The sequence below is a fragment of the Anser anser genome (genome assembly GCF_964211835.1).
Source record: "Anser anser genome assembly, chromosome: 1".
In the NCBI taxonomy this organism is placed as follows: domain Eukaryota; kingdom Metazoa; phylum Chordata; class Aves; order Anseriformes; family Anatidae; genus Anser; species Anser anser.
In genome coordinates, this window is record NC_139720.1 from 131,609,183 (window position 1) to 131,626,805 (window position 17,623).

Consider the following 17,623-nt stretch of genomic DNA (forward strand, 5'->3'; position numbering starts at 1 on the left):
CTGTGGCCACGTCAAATGCTGAGCATATGTCACAACTGCTGGTGTGAAGGGAAACAGGGGAAAATAGAGGTTTATAATCCTGTCCAAATGTCCTGGAAATCAGCACCAGAGCTTCTTCATAGTGTTTCCTATTTGCTCTAGATCTTAAATGATAGAAAAAAAAATCTGCACTTGTCTGTCAGGTAAATACGTTCCAGCAAAGAATGAGAGTCACCACAATGCTTAGGATCACCTAATGGCTAGTTCTAGAATTAAATTACGTTCATGAGGAAGTGCAGAAGCAGAGATGTGGCACTGGCCATTTGTGGGATGTTGAAGTTCATGAGGAGGTAGGATGGCAGCAGTAGCCCACACAGAGGTGAGTGCAGTAGGATGAGAGGAAGGGCAGTGGTTTTACACCTGCCTAGAACAATGGAAAACTTTAGACTAGGCCCTGCCATTTAGATGGAAATATGATGTCTCACCGTTGGCTGTATGGAGACCCTCAGCACTGCACCATTTAAGAATTAGATGCCTGAGCTCAGCTAAATGAAGTGCTGAGATCTCACCCTTAGCCCTTCCAAATGGGTATCTTAGGATGAGTCCCCAGGGCCCATTTCTAATACCACTACACAGCCAATACATATTGACACAATCAACACACAACAGCAATGCACAATCATCATCACAGAGTACCCACTTAGTCCTTGAATAATACACCAAGAAATGTAAATGTTTGCAGAGTTCAATTGCTGGCAGTAATTTCTATGAAATATACCCAAGGTTCTGGAGAAAATATACTGAAAAACAAAACAAAAACAAAAACAAAAAAATGTATTTGGAGTGTCACACTGACTCTCTCTTTGACAGAGAAGTTTTTTGATGCTTAACTGAATTCAGGGTCCTCTAATGTATCTCAGGTGGGGCACTCAAACACAATCATGCTGTCTTGTTAGACACTCTCAGAAAATTGGACGTTGAACTGTAAAAAACATCTAAAAATAGAAAGTAATGCATCTGAACACAGTGCTACATACTGCTGCAACAAGTAGTTGCCAGCGGTTGTACCACAGATGCGGTTGTTATATCAGTGATGTCTTGGTGGTGATCCAAAAATAATTGTACCATTGCTATGCATGACTCAAGAAAGAATAACTACTTGTGTAGCTGGAAAGAACCAAAGGGCGCCACATCCATCTGCTTGCCTTATGGCGGGCTCAGCTTGCTATTTATCGTGAGCGGTGTTTTGAATTCTACCTTCTGTAGCCTGCACCTCTCATTTTGCCCCTTGGCAGGGAGCTGACAGCTCTGAGTCAGCCGCACCCTGTGGTCCCCACTCGAGCAGCCATATATTACGTGTCAGCAAGTCTTGCTGAGCACCTGGGAGTGGGAGTTGAGGAGAATCAGCTTCTTGCAGGGTGCAAATTACATGCTTAGTGGGGCAGAGGGGGTGCAAAACACAACCAGTTGTGCGGGGCTGGAGTCAGCTGAGCTCCTTCCTGAAGGCTGCCACCTCTCCTTGCCCTGGTGCGGAGTCACGCGTTGTGATAAGGAAGGGAAATGGTAAAGCCGCAAAGGAACAGGCGAAAGGACAGGGAACAGATAGCTGCCAGAACTGGAAGTAGTGTCTTGGTGGGAGGTTCAGAGTAAATCTGTCGTACTTAGCCTCTCTTCCAGCTATTTCAGAGAAGGAATTTAGATCTGACTTTAGATATGCCAAAGTGGCAGCAACAGCCTTCTCTGTCCATATAAGTATACCTATATAAATATATTTGTCATTCATCACAGACTGGGGTCCCCAGATGTTTTAGCACTGCAGTAGCCAAAATGACAGAATTTGCTGGCTGTTTAGCACCTTCAGAGAACAAAATAAGGAGGAAAGTGGAAACTCCCATTCAGCTGATGTGGAAAGCTGCAATATCTCTGCAGGCACGTTGGCTTCAATGAGTTTTCATCCCGGGTTATTGCTGGAGAGCCCCAGTCCTTCTCCCCCTGCTTTCCTTCTGCACGTCACCATTGAGCTAGCACAAGCCTTCACGCAACTGTGAGGAGAGCTTGGGTAGGGAAATGCCCTAGCCAGGAAAGAACATTTTTCTTTGTTTTTCACCCTGATCAGGGTCATTATCTGTCATACCAACTGCTCCGCCAGGTCAGTGAAGGAAATGATGCTAGTGGAGGTGTAATTCAGCAGGGTTTGGTGGTGAGAGGGAGACGTGGGAGTACTTAAACCATGTAACAGCTGGTTGCTAAATGTGTAAACACAGTCTAAAACCCGTGACACCTGTCTGCCAGGCTGCTCCCTGGGACCAGAGCTGCATTGGTATGAAGAAGGCAGAGACTTTTTAATCCTTTTCAATCTGCACAGCTCTAAAGGTTTCTAGTGGAGCTACAGAACCCCATGTAGCAGATTTTGGTGCTTGATTTTCTAAGGTACCCCTTTCACCTTTTTTCCATGTGGAAAATGACAACTCTAAGATGCCAAGCACAAAAATAAGTCCCTGTTCAAGAGAGCTTTCTTTGTTTGAAGGCCTTGGACTGCATTTCCTCTTTTGTTTCATTAAATTTATGTACAAATAGTTCTCAGAATGCTAACTCTTAAGCATTATGAAAGTCTGATGGCTAATGATTCATAAAAATGAGCTTCTCTTTTTGCTTTATCAAGCAAAGGGCAAAATGTCCAACACAACTACCCAATCAAACAGAAGCAATCCCTAACTACCTTGGATATACCTATCCATAGGATCAGCTAATGAGAACAAAACCAACAGGAAGTTTTCAGATAAACGTCAAAAAATGGGACTACAGAACCTAATTTTTATCAGAAGTGACACAATAATGTCATAGAATATGGGGGAGTTTTGGTAACTGTGAACAAAGGGACAAAGAGGAAGGGATCTAAGAATTCCTAGTAACACAGAAATGAGATAAGCTGTCTATATGAATAAAGAAAAAATTGACCTAGGTACAGACTGAATGAAGCCTGCATTGAATTACCTACTGGAGGAGGTGAGGTAATGCTTATTCCCCAAGCCACCACAATACCTACAGATCCCACTGCACTGGATAGACTCCATAGGACCCACTTTTTCAAATTTGACCTGAACCCAGTTTGTAAAAACCCTGTAAGGATGGCTTTACAGAATAGCCGGAACTACTTTAAGCCAGGGTTTCAAAGAATATATGTGTCTGAATGAACTGGATACCTTTGCAAATCTGTCCCTGGCTGTGCAAGTCAACTGATTTCTGAGAGCCTACGTGAACATAATGTAAATAATGGTCCAGACATCCAGGGCAGTTTGCAGCCTAAACTAGAGAAATGGCAGTATAATTTACAATTTTCCATTTATTTATTTATTTATTTTGTTATTTTGTTGTTCATTTATTTTGATATTTATTTTATATATATTTTTACATATATAAATAAGTGCCAGTTGTTGACATTGTTAGCACTCTGAGCACAATTTTCATTTACAAGATATTCACTGTGGTCCCTCTCAGCTGGTTTGCATGGACACTCTGAGATCCTTCATTTTCTCAAGAGTGCAAGGGACTGTCCTTACAGAGTAGCACAAAGGAGCAGAGCATATAACACTGTAAATCAGGAAACATATGGGAATAAACTCAAGAACTGAAAGGCAAAGAGGGAGGAAATCCATATTAATAAAAGTAGTAGGACTAGGAAAATGGTAAATAGGGTATATAGGTGTACATATTGCACTATACATGCTTCACACAACTATAAAAAGTCTATACTTAGAATTTCTTAATTTTGTGCTCTGTGGAGCTTAAATATATGTGCTGCTAAATGCAGCATTCAGCCAACATACAGACCTATATGAAAAAACTCTACTAAAATAATTGCACAGAATTTTGGAAAAATAGCTAATAATGGCTTGCACACCATCAGTTAGATTTTTTCCATGGGAGATCAGCCATGCACATGTTTTAATGCTCTTTTAAGTTACTGGGAGAAAATTAAGACAGCACGAAGTTAATGAAAGTAACAACCCTTGATATTTGGTTCATTTCATAAGTGATTTATGAGTTATATCTTTCATAATGTTTTCACTGAGATTGCTTTGCCTAAAGTGGACTAAGTTTTTATGTTTTCAGCACAAAGTCAAAAGTTGCAATCAACCAAATAACATCGATATATTTCAGTATTAATAACAGAAAAAAATAAAGTATTCCCCTGTTCCAAATTTTATCTTCTAGATGTTTGAAATTCTAATATTGGTACCTGCTGAAATTATATTGAGAATATAAATCATGGGTGCACACTGCATAACAAAGGTGTACATTTGTATCACGAGTTCCACAGTTGCTGTAAAATGACTGGATGTTTGCCATTAAGGTAAACTAACCAGAAGACCTATTAAAGGATAAGTGATGAAAGCCAGGTGAAATTAGAGGCACTTAAGATACTATGAAGCAGTTACTCATTTCCAGTCAAAGGCTGTTGTTTGTTTCCAGTCCTGTTGTTTTGCTGCTGGGATGTGACTTTCTACTGTGAAACAAAATCACTGGTCACAACTGAGAAAAGTATAGAAAAGATGAGAATAATAAAACTGCTGCCTCTTCGAAACTTCTTTTAGTCCTCATATATTCATGCCTGTTTTCTGGAGGTGGTAAAGTATGTATATTCTTGTCAATTAAACTACTGACTGAGTTAAAAGTGTGGGTTTTTTCAAAAATCATCATTGCCTTAAGGGATAATGACTGAATGTCTGAAAAGCAAAGAACGAACACCGTGAGATCTAGAGGGAATAAAAGGGGCTGCCTTATGTGTCTGAGTTCACAGCTTTTGTCTATCTCCAGACAAACCCTGAGGTAGGAATGAAACATTTTGCTGAGCACTGATAATGAAGCCTCAGGTTCATTGGTGAGCATGTTGCTAGTTGCTGAGGAGTGAGAAAAGGAAGGACTGTTCATGGGGGACCAGCCTCCTCACCTGTGAGATGTGGGGATGTCAATGGAGAGCAGGGAGCCATTATTCCCACAGAAGGAACATCCCTTCCCTTCTGTTTGTTAAAAAAGATGTCCATGTCTTCTCTTTTCCTCACCAAGGCTAGCAAAGCCAGGCAGTAAAAGCCCAGGGTGGATACCAATCTCCACAGTTTTACTGAGCTCCACCCATGGAGCCATTCACCCCTTGTTAGTCCAGATGAGTATTTAAAACATATCTCGCAAAACGAAGAACGCAATAACAGTTTCTTGTTATAAGGGTCTCCGCTCCATCTATTTTAGGCTGGTTCAGTGATCTAACTTCTGTACAATTCAAAAGACCAAAATTAGCAAACAAATTCCCTTTATAGTCAAAAGAGATGTCTACGGTAGCTAGCTGAACACCCCCCTGCTTGTTAAGATAATACTAAAGCATAGTTTAACATTGGGAACTTTTGTCAGGTTGGTTAAATACGCAGTAATTCTTAAAATATTCACAAGAATGGTATATGCAAATTAACCGTTTTCATCTCCTGTGTGTATCATTTGCCTTAAGCTGCACAGTATAAACACTGATAGATCAGATACTGCAAAATTATGCTGGAAATATTTCTTCATTTATCAAACACTGTAATGTTTGTATGTTCATAAAGGATCGAATATGTTTGTCTGCCTCACTGGAAATACTGTTTTGCACATGAGGAAGAAACATCTGCCTGTGATATGTCGTTCTATGTAAGCAATAAACTGTGCACATATTGTGCTGAATTTGTAATCATTACCACCAAAGAGGCAGAATTGTGGCTGAAGGTACAACAACAGTGGCTGAAGGCAGTGGACAGTCCATTGCCAGAGCAAAAATCTACATTCTGCATCTGTGGAAGAAGTGATCTATAAGGGCTCTCTAATATGAAAACCTTTCCCAGGTAGAGGCTCAGACTTCATTAAATCTGTTGAAATAAGTCAGTGTATATGGCTGAAATTCAGCGTGGTGTTATAAATAATTCACATTTGCAAAGAACAAAGCACAGGCCTTGATCAGATAATAAATTGATTTATTCGTATAGAGAAGAACTGGGTGCTTAATCCTGCCAAATCCTTGTTCATCAATGTGGTGATCGCTCATGTGATTAGTCCCTCTAGTTACTGCCCGCTTTACTCAGCCTGCAGCATGTCTGTTCCTGAAACAGCCCACCACAGAGGAATGGTAAAGGGTGTAAACTGCTTGGGTGAATTTCTCATAACCGTGAGCTTTTATTAGTGTTTTGTCTCTAGTGGCCCATTTTCTTTTAACACTGATAACATTTTAGAATGATCCCATGCCTGAAGACATGTGATTAAGACAGCCATAATACAGCTGTAATGTAAGCTGTATTACTTCTGTATAAAAATCAATAAAAGGGAATTTTAAAACAGGTGTTAAGTACTCAATGCTAGTCCAGTTTTCTATCTGTCTTTAAAAGCTAGGTGCGTCTTTGGATACAAGCCTGTTTGAAGGGTGATGGGCGAGATGCTTCATCCCAGAAGAATCCATGCTGTAGGTAGTGCCCCCCTCGCTGTCCCTGTCCCAGCAGGAAATAACAAAGAACACCATCGACTCTAGGTCCCTGGCCAGAGCTGGGCACGAATGGGTGGCCCTTTCCCTCTGCCCTCCTTTGTGGGGCTGTGCAGAAGAAAGACACCAAAGACAAGACCCTATCTGGAGCTTGCTGCTTGCTGCTTCCTTTTCCTAGTTAAAGCTGTTGTGGCCCTTTCCGTCTCCTTCAGCTCTGTTTTGTTGCCTGGACTGAGGTGGGCTCCCATGAAGTCCTGCAGAAATACCAGTTGTCTTAGCCACCGAACCAGGCAGTGGTCAAGGTCAATGAAATAGAATGGGCCTATATGGAAATTCAATCTTTTTTAGTGGGTGTTATAAAAAAGGGGTCAAATCCTGACCATCAGAAAAGCTGTCTCCTCTCCCTGCTGACTCTAATGAGAAGGAACAACTCTTCCCTGGCCTCCACATTGAGCTTTCATACATGTTTGCTTTAGCATACGTGCCAGTCCTGCTGCATACAGTCTGTTAGCTTATGGCACTACTGACAAGGAAGACATACAGCACCTCTACGTCTCTGCTACACAAGATAAGCATACAGTACTGATAGAAAATATAATTGATTTCACTGGCACGGCCTGACTGGCTGTTCACAGGCAAGATACTAAAATAATTTAAAGAAATCAATAATCTGCTATTAGATGGCAACTATTAATATGTGATATTGCTCTTTCAAAACCCCTGGTGAACAATTTGTAATGGCTTCCTTTCTTCCTCTATAACTTCAGCCTCCTTCTTTCTTTCTCCTTCCATATATATCCTTCATATATTCTTGTCTGAGCACTCCTGGAGGATGACACGTAGGAAAAAAGATATACTGAGACATAATTACACTGGTATATCTAACAGAAAAGGCCTAGATGTTTCAAATGTCAGTAGATCTGAAGATGTGTGGGCAGGATTTACAACACTAGTATGTTGCCACTGGTAACTGACTGCATTTTTAACCTCCCCGCTGCTGGCTAGCAGCATGAAAGAAGGTAAGTCTATGGACTTATCACGAGAAATAAACAAGCTCATTTAAAATAAAATAAAATAAAATAAAATGTTGCTGTGAAGCGGGGATAAACAAGGAGAAGGACTGCATAAAGGTAAGATAAGAGCTCTTTCTTCCTGATGGTCAGCCCTCACAGCTCCTGATCCTTCCAGTTTGCTGGCATGCTGCTGCTTCCTCTGCTAGGTCAGCTCTTAGGAACCAGTTTTGTCCATTCAAGAAAGAGGGGAAAGGAAAGAGTGAAGCTTTTGCACAGAGTATTTTACAGGCACAGACATCCCAGGCAGAAGATACATGATGGAGTCCCCTGTCAAAAACTTGGCAGCAGACTCTTGTTGAGAGCAAGAGATTTGAAGACACCAAGCAGTCTGGCAGATGATTAGACTGGATAAAAGTGTCAGAAATATAATCTGAAGCAGGGAGTAGATGCTGGCAGGGGTGATACACGCACAGCTTGCGTATGAGTGAGGGCTACAGAGAAGACCAAGCATCCTGGGCATGTAACAGTGGCATGTAACCAGGGCACCCCTCCAGAGGGAGGGGAAGAAATTTAGAGAAGGAGCCAGGATTCGGGTTTGAAGGGGAAAGAAAATGTGAAAAGACATGGTGAGGGGATACTCCCATTCCTTCTGAGAAGTGCTTGTGGTGACAGAGTCTTATCTGAGAGATCCTGTAGAAGCTAATATCATAAACCAGGAGGGAGCTACAGGGGACAAAAACTACATTACTACTCTAAATAAGGCACTCAGATAAAAGATGGCCTGACTTGCACATGCCCTAAACACCTAGAAAAATCACTGAAAAGAAGGCAAGCACAGGCACTCAGCTCCTTGACAGGTCATAGGGCCTTTTAGCTTCTGCAAGGGGGGAATATTTCCTGGGACACTGTGAGCATCCAATTGCTCAGTTTGTGTTATTCCTAAATATGCAATTAGGATTCATTCAGGCTACCAAGGTGAATTCTGCAGGAAATCATTCCTGATCTCAGAACAATATCTGCTGTTTTTTGTTGACCTGAGAGACAAAACTGTGGACAGATAGCCACATTGTGGCCTTTACCAAAAAAATAAATAAATAAATAAATAAATTTGTCCCGATCAGCTCACAAAGTCCAGCTGAAAAGGTCAGAGAAGAGTCCATTCTCATGCTAAAATACATGTGATTAAACAACTCTGTTCCTTTTAGAGACCTTTCACAGAATGCCAGATTGTTCTGGTTTTAACCTTTAAAATGCACCAAGGACTTTGAGAGCTACTTTGGCATTTCTCAGTGTAACCCACACCTCCCACATATAGCAGAGATGACTTTAACAAACAGAGTACCAGGGAAGCATCTGTACATGGGTATGTACGGTCCATGAACCTGAGTAAAAGGCTGCGTCTCTCAGAGAAAGGTGATGATACTGAGAGAAGATCATGAGAAGTAATGTCATCCATGATAGCTTTACTCATTCTCAGAGCTTCCCCTTTCCCCCTTCATTTAATTCTGGCAAGCCAACTACCAAGAGCAAAGCAGGCAGCAGACCCCCATGTATCTCACAGAGTGGTAAGTAAAGATGCTTAAAAATAAAAAATAAAAAAAATGAAAGAAATGTTAAGCTCTTCCTGGGAGTGCTGTTCTCTGCATCATACAAGCATGCATCAGCTGCATGTAGTCATGAGCTCTGCAAATGAGACTGTTTGGGATCCATCTATAGTTCCCTAACATGTCAGAGCAGTGGGGTATATTACAGTCTGCTATGAGACTTCTTATTCCTAATTAACACTGAAACAATATAATGGGACTAAAATCATTGATGCCTTCATCAGCTAACTTCATTTTGTTTTGCTTTGTTTGTTAATGCTATAGAGTAGGTATGCTTGTGTTATGTTCATCATGCATTTCTCATGGAATTCATTTAATAGGCCTTCAGTGATCATTTTTCATATGACCTTCTAGACTTTGATCTAATCTAAGCATCATATTTTGTAGACCTAGGCATTAGGCTCCCTATCAAGAAAGACTTCATACACAGTGTAGTAACCGTAATCTAGTAATTACATTCTGTAAGTCATTAATTTTTATACGAGCTGGTTTTCTACCTTCCGAGGGCTCAAAGCAGCCCTAAATCCAGCACTGAGCCTGGATTGGTAAAGTTATGGCTGGTCTTTATTCCTACGTAGTACTGGTAAGGCTTAACCATTTTACATTTTACAAGTTGGCTCAAAATTTATAGCCAGGAGCTTCGCTGTCTAATATCTCCCTCTAAAAATAAAACAAAACAGAACAGAACAAAACAAAACAAAATATGTTGCTACTGCACATAATATGTAATATATTTGTCTAGGAGGTTCCTTGAAATCTATTTTTCAAAAGACGATCCAAGACTGAGCACCCACAGTCACCCACTGACCTCTAGGCTAGTCAGCCAAAGCACGGGATGGCTTGACATCTGGGCATCCTCAAAGAGCACACAGAGGCAAAGGACACACAGAGGGACAGAGCTCTGGAGCTTGCATGACAGGCATACAGGAGTCCATGGCACCCAAAACCAACAGTTCACAGCCAGCACCAGCCTTGAGATGGGCTGGAGTTGGCTGGTTTTGAACAACAGCTTGCAGACCATCTTGCCATGAAATGAGGTGACGGGAAAGCTGAACAGCAATATTAAAGCAATAGAAGGCTCAGCTGCCCTGGGCAGTGTCCTGGGAATGCCCCTCAGGAGCCTGCACTGTGATATTGCTACCAGTGCAATACTGCTATCAGGATCAGACACCTGGAGAAAAGGGAAGGCTGGAGGTGGCAGGTTCAAGGCAGAACGTAGCCCTGGGAGCAAGGTGTAGCCTTTGCTGCAAAGTGCTGCAGCCTCAGCACTGCTTCATGTATGACCCAGCTGTACTCACTATGGGCAGCTCCCATTCAGGATTTTGATTTCACTAGATCTGTGCTCATGAGTCAGCTCCGTTAGCACAGGTACAGGTTCTTCACTATTCATGTCTTCATATCCCTGGTTTTATGACAGGCACCAAGGTGCTACCAAAATACCCTGAAAAAAATAATAGTGAAAAAGTCCAAACAGGTATTCTTGTCTCCAGCTTTGCTGGACACCATGGCCTAAACTAATATCTTCTATTTACTATCTGAGTTTCACATGGCCACATCCTTTCTACGTGATGAATCACACACGGGACATCCTGGTAAAGACTTAGAAAAGGTTTCTTTCTACTTTTCCACCTGGTTTACGCCTTTGCTTTGATATTTCTAGCTCTATAGTCTGAGGGAGAACCATTAAAGCCTCTAAAGCTGACCTAAAATTATTTTTCATCCATAGTGTTATCCAGTACTGTAGTGTTATCCAACCCAATTAGGACTCTTCGGATTGGTAAGCAAGTACTATGAGCCGTTTGCCAAAAGGTTGCTATTTCCATCCTTAAGGGTGAATATTCTGCCCTGTCAGACCTCATTGCATATATAATACTGACTGCTATTCCCACTGCGCAGGGGGTCAGTCTCATTTCTGAAAGGCAATGCCAAGTTTGGGGAATGGAGAGAGAATATCCCTCTGTTGGCTCAATTTTCTTACAGAAGCCAGATGATATAGTGCAGGTGAGGTGAACCAAGATGCATGAAAAAGTAATCCAGCAAGCGATTCTTCAGTCTATTATATGGCTCCAAAATTGTCTACATCATCTTGCATCAAGATCTAGCTGTGCAGAGGTCCTTAAAAGCAATTACAAAGCTGCAAGGGATGGTTTGAAGAAATATTTCTCCATTTCAAAATATCTTATAGTATAACCCTAAGTAAAATATGCCATATTATCTATGATTATATGTCATATGGAAATGAAGCACCATTATAGGAAGTCAAACATAAACTAATACTTATGAAAATTTATAAAAGACCTTAGGTAAGATTTGAACCATCTGGGAGCCTAGATTTCATCCTTTCGGTCTAGAGATAAGTAGATTTCAGCTAGCGCATCTCTCATTGTAGAGAACTGAATGTTGTTGCTGTAGCTTCAAACCACAAGAAGATATTAGGGATAACTAAATTATCTATGACAAATATTATGGAACATGTAAATGCATTTCTCTTCTTATTTTTTTTCCCCAGCACATCTCTGGCCAATTTGTAAGTGTACTCAATATTCACACGTATTATGCAAACAAAGGGCACTGCAAATGTCTGTTCATGAAATATGCTATGTCTACAAAGTCACAAGAGATTGTTTTCAGGCCCAAATTTCAAGCCTTGGACCCCATTCCAAAGATAAAATGATTACAATGACAATACCAGGAAAAGTTCCTTTGTCACCAAGAAGCCTTTGGTCAATGAAGTGATGATTATTTTTTTTTTTTCAAAATAATATTTTGATTGAAAATGTTGTGAACATTTGAGGACTATTCAAATGTTGGAAACATGTTTTAAGTTAGAACAAATATATCAATTCATTTGCAAAATACTGGTGAATGAAAAGTTGATGTTAGGTAAAGAATAAATCCAGAGCCATCAGAAAATCTGAGGCCATAGGACAACAAACAAACAAACAAACAAACAAAAATTATTTTTCTACAGCTTTAGCCTACCATTCTTTGCACAAAATGGCCTGAAACTAATGCTATAGATTTTACTCTGCCCTGCCATCAGCATCCTCTTATTGTGAGGGAGCAGTGGTTGGAGGCTCTCCCAGTTGCCAATTCTCCTTACATTGCATGAATCTCATCATGCCTGACAGTTTTCATAAAGCCAGGCTCCAGGCGACTGAAGAATCTCCTGAGAACCTCAGCTTTTGATTACAGGGAAAAAAGGAATATTTTAGTCCTCGTGATTGCAGAAACAAGATAAAAAATGTATCTTCAATGTTCTCCCAGTATGCTGAAAGCTCATTAACCCAAAGGGAAAATAAGCATCTTTCAGAACCCACTATGTTTGAAATATATATATATATATATATTTTTTTTTTCTAAGCAGGAAGAAAATCAGAGAGGAGACTGACATAATTTTTAAAACCTAGTAAAACTGATACTGAAATTCAGGTCATTAACCTCAGCTGAAAACAGAGAGAAAAATGAGCCCTTTCTTGTCATAAGTCACAGAATTTTGAAAGAGGTGCCACGGTAAAGAGCAGAGCTTTTTAAGAAATCATATCACAGGGACAATAGCAAATTAATCTGTCAGACAGTGTACAAATAATAGAGAGATGTTGTCTGGAATTGCCTTTCTATAAATTAACAAAATAGCCCCTTTTTTTTATTTACAATTCAGTTGCGTTGCCTGTTGAATTGAAAATGCACAAAGCTAGCACATCAGATGATCTCACGGCAGACGGCTCTTCCAAGCCTGTCATAGGTTGCTTTGCATAGTCATACTACTGCAGATGAACGAATAAGCAGCTGCTCCATTTTTTATTTCTTCACACCCCTTTTAGTATCAGCCCCGTGGAATCGTTGAACTGCATGCCGTATTATGTGCTCAGAGTATTTTATATGCTGCTTGGATTAGAGCATACCTCCTTGTTAATGAAAGTATTTCCTTCAGCAGCTGTATGTGGCAGCCATGTATGATTACAATACACAGTAGGAACTGCTCATTTCTAAACTGTTTCTGGGGAAGTAAAGGGTTACTAGGGGAAGTGGTGTTTTATCACACATTCAGCATTGCACAAAAATAGACCAAAATGCTTGCCTTAAGGTCTCAACATTTTTTAAATTAATTTTAATACCACAACAACCTATTTTGGATACTGTTAGCATATGCTGCCTGTACAATATATACACAGTTGATGGTATCTTGGGAGGTGCAGGAAAGAGAGAGAAAATTGCTCCTTAGCCATGAAGGGAGGAAGAGCCACGCGGTGCAGCCTGGATGGAGCTGCCTGGCTGCTGGGGGCGGGGAGCACATCAGCCAGCAGGGTACAGCCTGCCTCTCGCAGGGCTGGGATAACAGCTTGGGAGATCAAAAACCGTACGTGCCTTTCTGGTTCTGATGACCCTTTTTCATGACCATTTTTTTTTTTTTCTTCTAGACAATTTGTTGCTGGTGAAAGTTTCTAGACTGACAGCCAGAGATTGGACACATCTATCAGCCACAGTGAAAAACCAGCGTAGACACAGTCCCAAGTATTACTATCAATCCATCCAAGCCCTTGTTCTTCATTTAATGAATTGCACTGGTGTAAAGTGGTTGTCATATGTGACCACTTCAATATTGCCTGTGCAAGACATGGAGAGTATCTGCCATCATTTCCTCTGAATCTACTAAAAGCGCTGAACAAGGAGCAAAGCAGGGCATGATAAGCTCCAGCAATTCCTGAACTTGACGTGGAATGTTTACCTTCCTGGTAATTTTGTATTTCAGTCCTTGACTCCATAAATAGAGCGGCTAATAGCAGCAGTAGCTTATTGCCCTGCCCCCTGAAAACAGATATGAGCCTCATCACCTCCTACCACACACGCAGCAGAAAGTGGTACCCCTCAGCCAGCTCTGTCCTCTGATCCAGTTGGACTCGCACAAGCCTTGTATCTTCTTCCTGGTTTACTGAGCTGTGCTGTCTGACAGCAACACACTTTCATTGACTTACAAAGAGCTATGTATGTCTAATGCTCTGCTTCCTCCAGAGATGCATTGCTTTGGTTTCCTTCACATAAGTGAATCCACCGTAAGCAAGCGCTCACCTCTACTCACTTGCGCACGTAATTCAGACCGTAATGCTTCTGAATTTAGTCATGTTACATCCTGTGTTTCCTGATTAAGATCAGTGGCTGCAAGCTGATCTTTTAATTGTCTTTTCAGAAACTCAGCTTAGTTTGCTGTGCTTTTCCCTCTGTATATGGGGATAAAATGAAATTTTAATACAACCATAAGAAAAGGTTCATTTCAGTCTTCAGCTCATTGGCTTAAGCTACTGCAAGGCCCTTCTGCAATCAGGACATTCAAAATCTTCCCATGGACTGCTTCAAAACATCTCAAGCAGGAATCCTAGCTTATCATCCATCAAACACTCAGTTCTGCAAGTTTTCCATTGCTGGGGGGCCAGGGGCTGTGCCGCAAGCACACAGCACCCCAGGGCTGCCTCCTCCTCCAGCTACATGGACATCCACCAAGCCTCCAAGCGGGGCAGCTCCACCACCCTCATTGATGTCCTCACTCAAGGACAAAGTTTGCTGCTAGTCAGATCCCCGAATCTACGTGACCTCCTCAAAGCAGCCCCAGCAAAACTCGGACTTGCCCAGAGGGACTGGTTTTGCTTTATAGGCACAGGCTGAAATGACTAGAGGCTCAGCCCCTGAAGATACAACCAGGGCTCTGAAGAACCACACTCACCACCCTGCTATAGGCCTATCTGATAGCTTTTCCCATAACATTAAGTATTTTTCACTACAAAGTCACAAGAAAAAAAACTAAATCATGACTACTAAAGTCAACTCCTACTGACCTTTCTGGTTGATTTTACCCAGTTATTTGAGCATGAAAAATGACCAAAAAGTGTCCCAGGCCTGAATGAACTGCCATAGTAGCGCACAGTGTTGCTATTTGCATGTAGGATTTATCATAATCCTAATTTTGCAAATTACTGAGAAGCTTTTGCCCCCAAATGGTTAGTTTTGAATTAGAAGGGAAACTGTAGCTTTATATTCCCTGATACCAATTCTTAAGATCAAATAGCCTTAAAGAGATCATAAATGTGCTCCAAACATGACCAACGCTTTAGTAAAATGATTTTAATATGCATGGAGCACCATCCACTAAAATTACTTTAGAATATTAAAAAGCTGATGTTCAATCATGGAATGAAAATTCAAGTTACTTCTTCCTTTAAATACTGTATCAGCAGAACCAGCCTTAATTATTAATTAAACAAACTATGGATTTATACAACCAGCGTTGAATCTGTTCAGCAAAACAGAAAGCTTCTTACTAAGAGAGCTATGCTATGGGTGGGGCAAAGCAAGAAAAATAGCCAAATTTTTGCCTTTATCAATCTCTACATTAATTATTAAAGAAGAAATATTTAAAGTGATATACTCACATGACAACAAATTTTAAGACACGCAATTTTTTAACAAATTTTCTAAACGCTAGCTTCAAGGCACGCAAATTTATCTACTGGTGAGAGCGTATATCAAAAAAATTGAGAATGGTGATTGAGGTTTGAATCCTCTCCAAAGGCTTTCTAGCATCCCGTGTCTCAGTACCGGCTTTTAAGCTTCATATCCTTTGGTACGGTTCTCCAAACAGAGGACATAAATACCATCCAGGTTTTAAAACATTTTATTTGCATATTAAAAAAATTGTGCATTCCAATAATTAAAATCATTTGAACAAAAAAAAAAATGGCACTCGATTAACTGCATTTTACAGCTCGCAGGACCTTGGTACAGCTTTGCATTTATTCGTGTGTTACTCTAGTTTACTGTAGTCCCACCCAAGTTCTTCTTTCATCAACATGCAAGCTCTTTCATGCCACCAGGACCAAAGCCAGACAGGCAGAGGGAAAGGCAGCGCCTTCATTCAGTGTCAGTAGTTCTCTCTATTCTTTTGATGTGAAAGGGGCAGTACAGTCATTTTAAACTTTATCCAACCTCTTTGCATCTTACAAAGTTAAACAGCTAAAAGAAGTAAAATAAGAAGGCAATGCTTGTGGAATGTACAGTGCATAATTTGGAAGGGCAGATTTCATTACGATTCACCCGCTTGCTTCTCCTGTTCAATTGCTAAAAAGGGGGAAAAGAAAAAACAGAAAAGGAGCAATAAAGATCGTGAACCTGAAAAACGCACCCGCCGGACAGTTTCTATGGCTCGTGAAGGGGGATTTATCAAAATGGAAACCCAGATGGATCCTCACGAAGCGCTACCCGGTACCGAGGGGGGGTTCGGGCTGGGCAGAGCCGCGCATCCCCCCCCCGCCCCGCCCGGCCCCGCCGCCCCTCTTTGTCTCCTCCCCGCCTCGCCCCCCCCCACTTCCCAACCCCCCCCGCTCCCCGCCCCCCCTCCACTCACTTTCTTTTGAAGGCAGGGGGTTTTTCTCTTGCGTCTCTGTCTTCTTCAATTTGGACTTGTCAAATTTCTCGATCTCGGCCATGTCTGGTTTGTCGGACATGTTGGCAGGTGACTCTGCGCGCACAAGGGAAGAGCCCGTTACCCCCGGACGGGGCTCCCGGACCCCCCCGGACCCTCCCAGGGCCCCCCCGACCCTAGCGGGGCCGCGCCCCGAAGGCGGCCAGCGGCATCCACCGGGGGGGCGCCGCCGCTGGAACCGAAAGCTCAACGCACGCCGAAATTCAGGCGCTTAATCCCCGGCGTGCAATAAATAAAAATAAATAGTAGTAAGAAAAAAAAAATCAGTCCAGCATCCAAGCTGCTTGCAGCTCGCCGCCAGCCCCGGCCGGTGGCAGCTCCCAGGATCTGCAGGCTGTGGAGCACAATAGAAGGGCAGCGCCCGGCGCCCGCCGGGTTTTTAACTCGATAAGGAAATAAAAAATGAAAAATAATAATAATTTAAAACTAAAGCCGCCGGGCTGCAACTAAGGCGGCTGGCGGGTCGCACGCCACCGCCCTGCAGCGGCTCGCCTGCGAGACAATAGCCGCCTCCAGACAATAGCCCCCCCCCCGGACAATAGCCCCCGCGCCCTGCCCTGCCCTGCCCGCGGTCCCCCCCCGGGGGGGGGCACCGTCCAGGGCCCCTGGGTGGCCTCGCCGGGGCCGGGGGGGCGGCGGGACCCACCGGTGTCGCCGCGCGGTGATGCTCAGCCCCGCCGCTCGCTGCCGCCGCCGCTCCGCACGCCAGTATAAAGGGCGCTCGCTGGCGGGGCGGTTTTATCCCCGCGCCTATGCAAATGGCGGTGATGTCATCCGCTAACCATTTTGCCGCTTTCCGCCTTTTTCTCTCTCTCTCTCTCTCTCTCTTTTTTTTTTTTTTCCTTCTCCCCCCCCCCCCCCGCCTTTGCTTCCTTCCCCTCCCTCCCCCAGCGCCCAGCCCTCCCTCCCCCAGCACACACACACACACATACACACACACACACACACACACACACACACACACACATACACACACGCACACACATACACACACGCACACACATACACACACTCTGACACACACACACACACACACGCACACGCACACACACAT

General features: G+C 42.5%; 1 protein-coding gene and 1 long non-coding RNA gene across 2 annotated transcripts in view; one reads left to right on the forward strand and one right to left on the reverse strand.

The window, feature by feature from the left end:
* Nucleotides 1–16,205, forward strand: part of LOC310888253 — a 54,396-nt gene extending 38,191 nt beyond the window's left edge. Inside the window, exon 2 of the long non-coding RNA XR_014575867.1 lies at nucleotides 13,517–16,205. This is a non-coding gene — a long non-coding RNA (uncharacterized lncRNA). The remainder of the gene's footprint in view (nucleotides 1–13,516) is intronic.
* Nucleotides 15,747–17,373, reverse strand: TMSB4X (thymosin beta 4 X-linked). The gene is made up of 3 exons (XM_083814811.1): nucleotides 17,216–17,373; nucleotides 16,492–16,605; nucleotides 15,747–16,205 (listed from the first exon to the last, which is right to left on the reverse strand). Exons 2-3 carry the CDS (start codon nucleotides 16,589–16,591, stop codon nucleotides 16,171–16,173), a joined length of 135 nt encoding a protein of 44 aa, XP_083670937.1. The 5' UTR covers nucleotides 16,592–16,605; nucleotides 17,216–17,373; the 3' UTR covers nucleotides 15,747–16,170.
* Between the last annotated feature and the right edge of the window lie 250 nt (nucleotides 17,374–17,623).